At 39.3% G+C, this 12532-nt stretch overlaps 1 protein-coding gene across 1 annotated transcript; it reads right to left on the bottom strand.

The window, feature by feature from the left end:
* Positions 1 to 225: 225 nt before the first annotated feature.
* ube4a (ubiquitination factor E4A (UFD2 homolog, yeast)) lies at positions 226 to 12332 on the bottom strand (the record flags this gene model as incomplete). Its single annotated transcript, XM_037677496.1, is given in 11 exon segments — positions 226 to 1338; positions 1423 to 1580; positions 1706 to 1853; positions 2879 to 3059; positions 3412 to 3586; positions 3788 to 3901; positions 4543 to 4643; positions 11018 to 11208; positions 11302 to 11434; positions 11747 to 12054; positions 12206 to 12332. Coding segments are annotated over 11 exon segments (1772 nt in total), but the record flags the coding sequence as incomplete, so codon positions are not given.
* Between the last annotated feature and the right edge of the window lie 200 nt (positions 12333 to 12532).

Genomic DNA, 12532 nt, shown 5'->3' with positions numbered 1-12532 from the left:
AACCGCGGTCACTGTAATGACCGTGAACTCAACTCAGAGCACGAATTAAATCAAATAGAATTGTGACATCATCAATCAGCATTTGCTCAGATTGCTAATACGAGGCATCTCAAAGTATATAGAGCATGTGAGATCCTCGTGTGTTTTGACAGTGAAGGCCTCCGTTTTGATAGTATCCTCGGGTCTTAGTGGGTCGAGAGCGACCACTTGGTGCCCTTTATCTCTGCGTCAAAAAGGCGCTCATTCAAATTTCACACATGAAGGTCGCAGCGCTAGTCAGCCTGCATAAACGTCCTCTGCAGCTCTGAAGGATCATTTCTAAAAACACTGAAGGATCTTTAACGTTATAGACGGGTCGTAACAAAAATCTCTTCCAAGGGTTTCCTCACTTCTACAGTATGCTGCGCTGTTATTTTGGCAGCGACGCTCAGGATTTAGCAACAGCTGTAAACAGCGTCCACATTTACAACCAAAACTAAAATGTCTACAAATCTTGCCGTTTTGCTTTTATTCAGATCGATTTGGGTTTCTTTCGATTTAGCGAGCCTTAAAACATTTCGAAGCGTAAATCTTTTTAACCCCACATCTTCCATAAATTAATTCTCCGGTTTACTGCGTCAAAACACCCCCTGCAGAAAATAAGGTTTGAAAGCCTGAAAAAAGTAGAACGTCTTCATTCGGTTAAGTCTCAGAGAAGCAGATCTTTTACAGCTCGTCTGAGATTTACTCATAAATGTGCAATCATATAGTAGTCTTTGAGAGGCAGTGTATATTAGATATTTTCTTTATGAGTGGAATCAGTTTGAAAGTACAAACAAACATGTTATTTTAGAGTTCCCAAAAATACTTACCTTGCGTTATAAAAGCAAATCTGAGGCAGCTGCTGATCATTCTGCCCACAGTTCTGACTGTAGTAATCACAGCAGCAGAGGCTGCGTCGTTCTGCCGGTGTCTACACAGCAGGGCAGCTTGGGATCATAGAGCCGTCACCGTGCATTGATTCTCAAGTTGTTACCAGCAGGTGGGATATAGTTTGTTGCAGAGATGATCCGTTAAGCATGAAAAGGCTAATGCAACGTCAGCTGGAGGAGAGAAGTCGGGGAAAATCCACAGAGGTAAGCACACTGGATTTTAAGGGTTTGCCGTGAAGCAGTGTGTGTGAGCCAGGGAGGAAAGAGTTTTTCACAGGAAATAGGCGAGGGCTAGCCGCTGGGTCCCAGCTGCAGCTTCTCCTGCTTATGCTTATCCAGCCACTGTAAGATCTGCTGTTTGAGTTCCTTGTTGGGCCTGATCTGGTCCATGGTAAGAGGACTGCGGTTGAAAGGGTCTGTCTGGTCGCTGCAAGGATTTTTACCAAAATGAAAATGCATCAGAACAAGAGTAAATATTACAGATAATTGATGTTTTTCAGAGGCAACAAACCTGAGGAGATGTCTGGCTATGGTTGAGCGGTCCACTGTTACATTAGAAGAAGGGAGAAGAACAGGATCCAGCATCAGCGTGGACATGATGGGGTCCAAGAACTCATCTGGAGCATCTGCAAAGGTTTCCTCTTCCTGCTGTTGCCTGTCTGCATGTGACTAAAAGGAGGCACACAAACAAAAAAAATAATAATAATCAGCTGTTGTGCTCTGCTGACTGTTGCATAAATTCATAAAGATTTACATTGATGTCACTCTCTGACAAACCAAAACTCTAATTATACCTTTATTTTATCAGCAAGGAGACCAAAAGCCACAATCATGTCACCAGGTTTGTTGATCTTCTTCAGCACACGCAGCGTCTGGGAGAAGAGGGTAGGAGAGTACGAACGTCCATCCTTTGGGACTGTAGCACAGAAATTCTCCTCATCACTGTCAAAAATAAAAAGGTGGTTTTTATTTGACTCAGCAACATGTTATTGTGGGAATGTTTCTAAAACTTACACACTACTCAGTTTTTCTTCTGTACGTTTTTCGGCACGTAACACATTCTGCAATTTTTGTGCCATTTTATTAATTCATAAATTAAGACGTTCAGGACATTCTTGCTCTGACTTTTGATATCTGTGTAGTTATTATTTTTTGAAATATTTAGTTTGGTCATGTTTTCCTAACTGAAAATGAACAGAGCACTCTCCACATCCTTCTTTATGCTGTTTACATTTTACTGCTCATTTCAGCTTTTTGTCATTTTTTCAGCTTCTTTCTGCAAACTTTTTATGCTTTTGTCTTCTAAATATTTTCCTGCTTTTCACACACTGTTTTTTGTTTTGTTTTATTTAGATATTTTTCTGCTAATTTTAGCCTTTTAACTGCTATTTTCTTTTTGCTAATTTCAGGCTTTTGTGCTTCTTTCTAATAATTTTTACCTTTTTTGCTCCTTCCTGCCTACAGTATTTTTAATAATTTCTGTTTTTTTTGTGGGGTATTTTCTGCCACTTTTTTTGCTCAAATTGTTCTCAATTTTTTCTGCTAATTTCATTTTCTTTAATGCTAATTTCAGATTTTTGTAGTCTATTCAGCATCTCTGTCTATTTCGGATAATTCTGCTAATTTCTGTTCTATTCAGCTTTTTCTACACATTTCTGATGGTTGTTCTTTTCTGCTTTCTGCTTTTATTTTCCATCTTGCAGCAAATTCAACTTGAATTAATAGTTCAGTGATGAAACTTTTTCATTAGGTTTCATAAAACATAACTTATTCAGCAGCTTTCAGCAAAAATGTCACGCTGCATTTTCACAGGAAATGCAATTTCCATAGTTTTATTTCTTCTTCAGAACATATAGACCTGCCAAAAGGACAAACTGAAGTAATTAAATTTATCAAATCTAAAGGTTATTTTCTAATGTTTTAATTACTGTTCATTCTGTTAAAAATATAGAATATTTCCACCATACCCTAAATTTAGGTAGATGGTACAGATGTCAGAAACGAGCTGCTGGGGCTTGAAGTCAAATTCGCTGAAGTCCTTGACTTTAAGCGCGCCCATCTTAGGACCAACCAGGTGCTGCAAAAAGTAGTTTAGCATCGAGATGATCCTCTCAGCCAGGAAAGGGTGCACAAAGATGCTCTTGATTTCTATTAAATAAATTGTAACACAAAAAGCAAAAAAAAAACAAACAATGGAGTTAAACATTTATTGGAAATATCCTACTAGGATGAGCTATAACCACCAAAGGTGATAAAATACGTGTACAAAAATGTTTTCCTCCATCCAAAAATAACACTATGTGTCTAAAGTGTTTAAACATCCTGTGTGTGTGTGTGTTTATGTACTTTGTTTCTTTGTTTAGATGTTTAGTTTGTGTGTGTGTTTTAGTTCATGTGTAACCTTTAGGCATGTACATTCAGGCTGCATGGCAATACTTAAAGGATAAAGAGAAAGACTCTGCAGGACGTCACATGTGACGGACGGTCTGATCTGCCTGACCTGAGGTAAGGAAGGCCAGTGTGCCGATGGTCTCGTTGGACATGATGTTGTGGAAGCGTCCCAGCTGTCCAAACATCTGCAGGCTGGACTCTTTCTCTCTTCGAGCATCAGGGGCCAGTCCTTCCCACTCCCCTCGGTCCCGTTCCAGCTGCAGAATCTTGATTTTACTTAAGTACTATGAAAAAAATAAATAAATACAGTAAATAAGTTGTTAAGTGTACAAAATTGCAACTGAAAGTAGCAACAAAAATAAAATGTTTTTAAAAACTAGTGTAATTGTATCACCATATGATTTGGCAGGACTTTAAAATAATCATTAAATTTAAATGAATAAATATGTTTTAATGGAGTGAAACGTGAACGATGTCAGTGTCACCTGAATAGCCTCGTCCAGTAGGAAGATGGCGTCGTTCATCAGTAAATTGAGGAACCTGAGGAACAGAGGGGGGTTCATGGCCTCCAGGTTCTCAGATGCATAGTTTGCTAAATGCTGAAAAAAAGACCAGATAAAACACAAATTACCCTGGACCAGCTGAAAGTAAAATATGCATTTTTACAAACAGCCCATATTCAATTCATCAATACCTTTACCTTTACTCAATCATTTTTACATCATTACAAGGAGTCAAAGTCTAAAAAGCATGTGAAAATTAAAAAAACAATCACCATATTTACCACTTCTAAATTTGTTCTTTTCCCTCAGCTTTCATTTTTATTATTAAAAATGCTGTAGGAGTTCATTACCTGCCAATAACAATCAATTTGTGCAATTTAAGAAGATACCAAATCCTAAACCTCATAACACATCATTTAACCTTTAAAGCCTTTTGTGCACAATCACAAAATATCAACAGCTTGTTCATAACTTTTTATGCTCCCACTCTAACAGCCTTCATGTAATACAGTCATTGATATTGATGAAAAGCTCTACAGCATGTGGTCTGGACTTATTGTCATGCTTTTAGTTAGTGACTGAACTTTTGGATAATAACACTCAAAAAGACAAACAGCACAAGAAACAATCATAACAAAGAACCCTCCAAACAGACAAAACATCTGAGCTTCCTGTTTAAAACTCCATTATCCCTCCACAGTATGAAGGTGTGAAGACAGAGAGAAACAGTTTATTACCTTGATGCTCTCTCTGTAACTGTCTTTGCTCCACATGTACTTGAGTATTGGATACATAGGTCTCCTGTAGTTGAATTTCTGTTCAAACTGATGAGGGTCACCTGGAAAAAAACCCAGTTACCTTTAATTTGTTTTCCAGCACTGAGCTTAACTATTTACCTAGTTTTAAAGAACACAGATAAAACCCATCAGCCTTTTCAAAAACAATTTAAAAAAGGCTGACGTTAGATGAAAGATGCTGCGGGCAGAGTTCTGATGAGAGGTAGAAGGATTTCTCCAGCCCTATTTCTCCAGTTTTAGCTTCTCTCCTATGGCTCCCAGTCAAATTCAGAATAGAATTTAAAAAAAAAATCTTGATTTTAACATACAAAGTCCTCAACAACCTAGCTGCAACTTATATTGCATTTATTACTTTGATTTGACTTGACTACAGATCTTATTGTTCCGTATTTCCTAACAGAGCACTTCTCTCTCAGATTGCTGGTTTACTTGCGGTTCCTAGAGTTTCCAAAAGCAGAATGGGAGGAAGATCTTTCAGTTATCAGGCTCCTCTCTTGTGGAACCAACTTCCAGTTTCTATCCATAAGGCTGACACATTGTCCAGTTTTAAGACTGGACTTAAGACTTTCCTTTTTGATCAATCCTATAGTTAGTTTTTGAGTTTCCTGACCATTAGTTATGCCACTTTAAAGTCAGAACTAAGGGATAACTAAGTCCACATAAGCGGTTTCCAGTTGTCCGAGACAAACTATTTTTGGCTCGGACAACCAGATCTCACCTCGAGGTTGTCCAGCAGAAAACCTAGTAAAATAGACATGAATTAAAGTTCTCTGTCGCCATGATGTATTTCTGTCATTTTTACCATTTGTACAAATGAAAGGGGGATAAAATGTGTTTTGTCGTGATCTTTTTAAAGCCATCCAATCTAATGATGATACAGGGATTAAACAGACGCTGCTTCCAACAAATAAAAACAACCAGAACCACAGTTTTACCCAATCAGAGCAGAGCAGGGCGGGGCCTGCTGTCTGATACACGATGAGTTCAGAGCAGAGACAGACTGCAGGTGAGAGCACCAATCAGCTTTTCCAGTACTATTTTCCAAGGAGGACACCCTGCTGTCCTAACCGAAAGTGCTGACATATAATAAATTATTAAACATCTACGTATTAAGCGTATGTGTTCGCATGTGACCAGTTCACTGCAGCTGGGGGAGATGCCAGAACTGATACACACCTGATACACCTTTACCCACTGCACCGTGCCGATCTCCTCGGGACTTTTGCATCTACGATCTAACTGTATTAAACGTTAATGTGTTCTGAGAGTCGTCATCATCAAACAGACATGTACAACGTGTGCACATGACCAAACTCTGGGTCAGAGAGAGCGAGGGCGAGAGTGAGAGACGATGCTGAAGCGTGCTCAGCCTGAGTGTCTCTCACGGTGAGAGAGGAGGCTGTTTCTGCTGCGTTAGTTCTTATATTTAAACAATATTAATGCTAAAAGATGGATATTTATATGTCCCACATTATAGCAAAGATTTGCATCTTTGTTTCTCTCTGTGAGAGTCAGTTTCAGTTGTTTGTACTTATCCTAAAAATCTGCTAAATTAAATTCTATGCTGTACAGTGTTTTAGCAATAAAAATGTGTTGTGACTGTTTGGATGTGCTAAACTTGATTATGTCTAGAATCATACTGAAAGGTAACTGTGCTGTGATAAATGTGATTTAATAAATGATCAAATAAGAAAAATGAGCTGAGATCTTGTAAATATAATCCCTTTGAATGAAATAATCAATTTAGGGGAGACATCTGTCAGTCTGGCAAATTTGAAATAAAATAAAACAATATTTTAAGTTAATTTTTACTGTTGGAGATGGGGGCATTACTTGGATAATGTCTAGGTGGAGATGAAGTCAAAATACTTTTCTAATTTAATCCCCGAGTCTTGAATACAGTGCGAGAAACACTCTTGTAAAATCTGATGAAGAGGATGAGGAGGAGAACGAGGAAGTTTCAATCGAGCAGCTCCTGAAAGAGTCTGCCACGCAGTAAATGGTAAATGAGATGTACAAACCGGATTCCAAAAAGGTTGGGACACTAAAAAAATTGTGAATAAAAACTGAATGCAATGATGTGGAGATGGCAAATGTCAATATTTTATTCAGAATATAACAAAAATCACTGATCAAAAGTTTAAAATGAGAGAATGTATCATTTTAAGGGAAAAATCTGTTGTTGCCAAATTTCATGGCGTCAACAAATCCCAAAAAAGTTGGGACAAGTCCATTTTTACCACTGTGTGGCATCCCCCCTTCTTTTTACAACACTCAACAGACGTCTGGGGACAGAGGAGACCAGTTTCTCAAGTTTAGAAATAGAAATGCTCTCCCATTCATGTCTAATACAGGCCTCTAACTGTTCAATCGTCTTGGGCCTTCTTTGTCGCACCTTCCTCTTTATGATGCGCCAAATGTTCTCTATAGGTGAAAGATCTGGACTGCAGGCTGGCCATTTCAGTACCCGGATCCTTCTCCTACGCAGCCATGATGTTGTGATTGCTGCAGAATGTGGTCTGGCATTATCGTGTTGAAAAATGCAGGGTCTTCCCTGAAAGAGATGACATCTAGATGGGAGCATATGATGTTCTAGAACCTGAACATAGTTCTCTGCATTAATGGTTCCTTTCTGGACATGCAAGCTGCCCATGCCACAAGCGCTCATGCAACCCCATACCATCAGTGATGCAGGCTTCTGAACGGAGCGTCGATAACAACTTGGGCTATCCTTGTCCTCTCTGGTCCGGATGACATGGCGTCCCAGTGTTCCATAAAGAACTTCAAATCGTGACTCATCTGACCACAGAACAGTCTTCCATTTTGGCCACACTCCATTTTAAATGACCCCTGGCCCAGTGCAAACGTCTGAGCTTGTGGAGCTTGCTTAGAAATGGCTTCCTCTTTGCACTAAAGAGTTTCAGCTGGCAACAGCGGATGGCACGGTGGATTGTGTTCACTGACGATGCTTTCTGGAAGTATTCCTGAGCCCATTCTGTTATTTCCTTGACAGTGGCATTCCTGTTTGAGGTGCAGTGACGTTTACAGGCCCGGAGATCACGAGCATCCAGTAGAGTTTTACGGCCTTGACCCTTACGCACAGCGATTGTTCCAGATTCTCTGAATCTTTTGATGATGTTATGCACGGTTGATGATGATAACTTAAAAGTCTTTGCTATTTTATGCTGGGTAACACCATTCTGGTATTGCTGCACTACCTTTCTGCACAACAATGGTGGAATTGGTGATCCTCTTACCATCTTGGCTTCTGAGAGACACTGACACTCTGAGAAGCTCTTTTTATACCCAATCATGTTGTCAATTGACCTAATTAGTGTTAATTGGTCTTCCAGCTGTTTGTTATATGCTCAATTTCCTTTTTCCAGCCACTTATTGCTACTTGTCCCAACTTTTTTGGGATTTGTTGACACTGTGAAATTTTGAATCAACATATTTTTCCTTTAAAATGTTACATTTACTCAGATTAAACTTTTGATCTGTCATCTATGTTATATTACGAATAAAATATTGACATTTGCCATCTCCACATCATTGCATTCAGTTTTTATTCACAATTTGTTTAGTGTCCCAACTTTTTTGGAATCTTGTTTGTACATACTTATATAGCGCTTTTCTATCTAATCAAGATATTCAAAGTGCTTTACAACACAACCTGTGCTCTCATTTACCTCCACACAGCTCACTACTACATCTCTACAAAGCTAATCTGAATCTGTAGATTATTCAGTGCTTTAGATCACATTCATACACCAATGGGACGCACATCGGAGGCAATGAGGTGTTCAGCGTCTTGCCGAGGGACACTTCAACATGTTACTGCTGGTGGAATTGAACCCCTAACCATTGGAGTAGCTTGGAAACTCCAAGCAGTCCACAAGATGGCTGACTGAGAACATTTGTATATACCAGTAGTAAATTTTGTATATAGTGCAATAAACTTTTTAAATTACATTTTTCTTTAGATTGTTTTTTTTGCTTTCTTTGTTGTAAAGGTTGCAGACAAACAAAATTTTTAGCGGACAACCAGATACAGCGGTAGTTGGATGCATCAAAAACAATGATGAGTCCAGCTACAGGCAGGAGGTGGAACACCTGGAGAGCAGGGGCAGGAAGAACAACCTTCACATCAATGTGAATAAGATGAAGGAGATGGTTGTGGACTTCAGATGGAATAAACACACCTTTCCACCCCCCACCCCTCGGAACATAGGAGGATCTCTGGTGGAAGTGGTCTCCAGCTACAAGTACTTGGGTGTACACATGAATGACAACCTCAACTGGAGCAACAACACCACCAGCCTGATCAAGAAAGCTCATCAGAGACTCTACTTCCTCAGGCGGCTGAGACGAGCTGGATTGGGAAGCTCAGTCCTCACCTCCTTCTACAGGTGTACAGTGGAGAGCATCCTGTGCTCCAGCATCAATGTGTGGCATGGAGGCTGCACAGCTGCAGAAAGAAAAGCTTTGCAGAGAGTGGTGAAGGCTGCACAGAAGACTGTTGAAGTCAGTCTCCCCACCATCAGACATCTAGATCTCCAGATGCAGGAAGAGGGCCACCTGCATCATGAAGGACCTCACTCACCCAGCACACGCACTTTTTGCCCCGCTTCCCTCAGGCAGAAGGTTGAGGAGCATTAAGTGCAGAACCACCAGGCTGAGGAACATCTTCTACCCTGAGGCTGTTAGACTCATGAATCTCTAACTAGAATAATCACTGTGAAAATTACTGTTAAAAACAAAATGGTTATTAATCACTGTGGAAAAAAAAAATCACTGTGAAAAAAAAACCCTGTGAAAATCACTCTAGTGCCACTTGGTTGTTGATATGTGCTGCTGACTGTTCGTGGTGCTGATCTCATGCTGCTGATTATTTCATGTTGCTGTGTTCATTCGTCCTCATCTGCTCACACAGACTCATGTTCGTGCTGCTGTTGTTTTGGCACATTGTTTTTGTACCATTAGTGCTTAGTGTATCCTTAGTCTTGTGTATTCTTAATTTAGTGAATGTAGTATATTCTTAGTTCATGACTTGGATCTTACTAATGTTTTTCTTTACAATTTGTATTTTTGTTAAATGTAACTGGGACCCTGCGTACATAGTTTTGTCCCACCTCATGTATCACGTGTGGTGTGTATGACAAATAAATCTCTCTGTCAAGAGACAATTGTCTTATCCCTGCTAAAGGACTAGTGGAAGACAAACTTACCACATGCACTGCGGCTGCCTTTACCTGCGTTATTCTCCAAATTTATGTTTGTACCTGTAATTATTGCTACCATTAACATAACTTTTCATGTGTTTTTTTCTTCTCATAGAAACTAGACCTGGACCAACTATTCTGTGTTTGTGTCTCTTTCCCGTCAAACACCAGCAAGTTTCATCCTGAGCCTGGTTCTGATAGAGGTTTCTTCCTGTTAAAATGAAGTTGTTCTTTTCCACTGTCACCAGCCTACTTGCACAGGATGTAGGATTACAAAGAAGATTCTACACAATCTGCTGGTTTCCTTGGATAAATAACTTAATGGCATTTCATAATGCATTGTTTTTGAATGCATTGCATTATATCAGGAAATAAACTGGCTGTAGTGGGATTTAAAACTGGCTCCGAATTAGGTTAATGATTTGGGATTGTTTTTTTTTTTCTTTTTCTTTTGCCTAGTGCCGTGAGATGAGTTTTGTTGGGAATTGGCACTATACATAGACATATTGTAACAGACCAACTGTCCCTGCCTTCTTCCACATTAAAAATGTGTGTCTTTAAGTCCCTCCAACTTGCAGGCACACAGTCATGGTGTTACATGACCTCTATGTTAGGAAAATGCAATTTAGGGATAAACCACTGTAAGAATTATGTCAATCAACAAGAGTTCACTTCTAAAAAAATGTCTGACATATATTTTATTTAATAATGGTAATGTCCCTTTTGTTTACATGTATAGGCGGGACATGTATTGGAAGAAAGCTGGTCTTGTTCTGGCTTCAATTTCCGAGTGCCGGTCTGAGGTCTACTATGTTTACTGTCTTTGGCACTATATAAATAAACTTAATTGAAAAATACACCCAGTTAAAATAACTGCATGTAAAAAAATTTAAAGCTCAAGTAAAAGAAAAGTGGTATTGTTTTCTTATTCTTGAACGTATCCCTTCTTAGTTCAGACCTTCTTCTATTTCAAATTCAAATTCAATTCAAATTCAAAAATACTTTATTAATCCCAGAGGGAAATTATATATTATTTATTTATTATTATTTTTATTTATATATTATTTAAGTGTTTTAGGTTTGTTTGATGAAACACGGTCTTCAGATCATTCAACACGTCTTCTTTACAACTTTGCAGTAATATTTTGAAAAGTTAGACATAGCTAGTTAAACCTTTTGAGAAACTGCTTTACCTGTAAATTCTATATCAACGAACACGGTGATGAGGGCTTCGGCCAGTTGAGGTGCGTGTTTATAAGAGCAGAAGACCCTCTCCCTCTGACACATGATTGGCTGAGCAGCACCAGGAGCCAGAGGCTCCATGTGGGGCATCACTGCCTCCAACACCTCGGCAAGCTTGGCTCTTAAATGGGGGTTCTTCATCCTGTCATGCATATTGAATAGAAACAAATTAAAATCTGGGAAATGGCTTACCTTTAACTTTACCACAACAGTCATGACAGAGAACATTACATACCTCTCTACATTACCCATAAAGACAGTAATGAAGTTAAGAATCTGCTCCAAACTTTCTGCAGATGTCTCCAAGACATCCTCTGCAAAACGTCGCAGGAAGATGAAAAAGTCTCCCAAGTTTTCTGCAAAAAACTCTGACAAACAAAAGTTAACTTTTAGTCATGACTATCCAACTGAGGAATGTTCAGTAATGATTGCACGATGAGTATCTACCTTCAACCAAATTGAATTAACCTCTGCAGTCACTATAAATTATTTGTAGAATGAACATACTTTAAATGACTCATTAGCCATGAGACTGAAAATTGCAGCGAGACATAAACTGATCTCAATTAAAAGGCCAGTTATGTTGACATAATGCATGTCGACAGTTAAATAAATTAGTCAGTCTTCAGTGAACCAACTGAATTAATTTGACAATGTTTTGCTCCACACTCTGAACCCACCTGGTGTATAGCAAAGCATGGTGTTCTGCAGCAAGGGCAGGGGGAAGCTGAGTGCTACATGCTCAGGCCCCTGGTTTCCCATACTGAGCTGAACAAGCAGAGCAGCGGTGGAGGCTTGCAGGTTAAGGCAGCATTGCAGCATGGTGGGCTGTGTGGTGGCAGCTTTTGTTGACAGATAAACAACCATCAGACGCTCAAACTGCTCCAGGAGCTGCTCTGACATGGGGTTTCCTGTTCGCTGGGCATCTTGCCAAGTCACCTGGAGCCGGTGGAGAGACTGGTTCATCTTGACCATCTGCTCATGGAGTCTGCACACACATACATCGTACATACATAATGACATTACCACTCAGACATAAGGATTCTTTTACATTGCAGACAAATTACTTGTCTTGACTAAATATGATATTTTCTATAAATGTTCATCAAAGATTTTAGTGTGTGATTAGTTTCATATACCTGTTGAAGCCAAGGTGCATGGTGAGCTGTGTGAAGATGAGGTTTTCAGTCAGAAGGCTGTAGGATTGTGCAGGCTCCACCTGCTGCTGGGGGGGCACAGGGATCATGCACGTTTCCTTGTCAAGACCTATTAATGAAAAAAAAAAACATTTACAACTACTAGAATCAACTGCACTAACTGTTATTAATTAGTACAACCAAAACAGCTGAGTTATTATCAACAAGACCTTGACAGATTTTCTCACACAAACACTGACCACAGTGTAAATTGATCTAGTTTTTTTAATCTGTGACCCTATGTTTTAAATGCTTTTTATTAATTCTTCA

Source organism: Nematolebias whitei, chromosome 6, assembly GCF_014905685.2.
Source record: "Nematolebias whitei isolate Nwh7 chromosome 6, NemWhi1, whole genome shotgun sequence".
Taxonomy (NCBI): Eukaryota; Metazoa; Chordata; class Actinopteri; order Cyprinodontiformes; family Rivulidae; genus Nematolebias; species Nematolebias whitei.
This window is presented reverse-complemented; position numbering and strand designations above follow the sequence as displayed.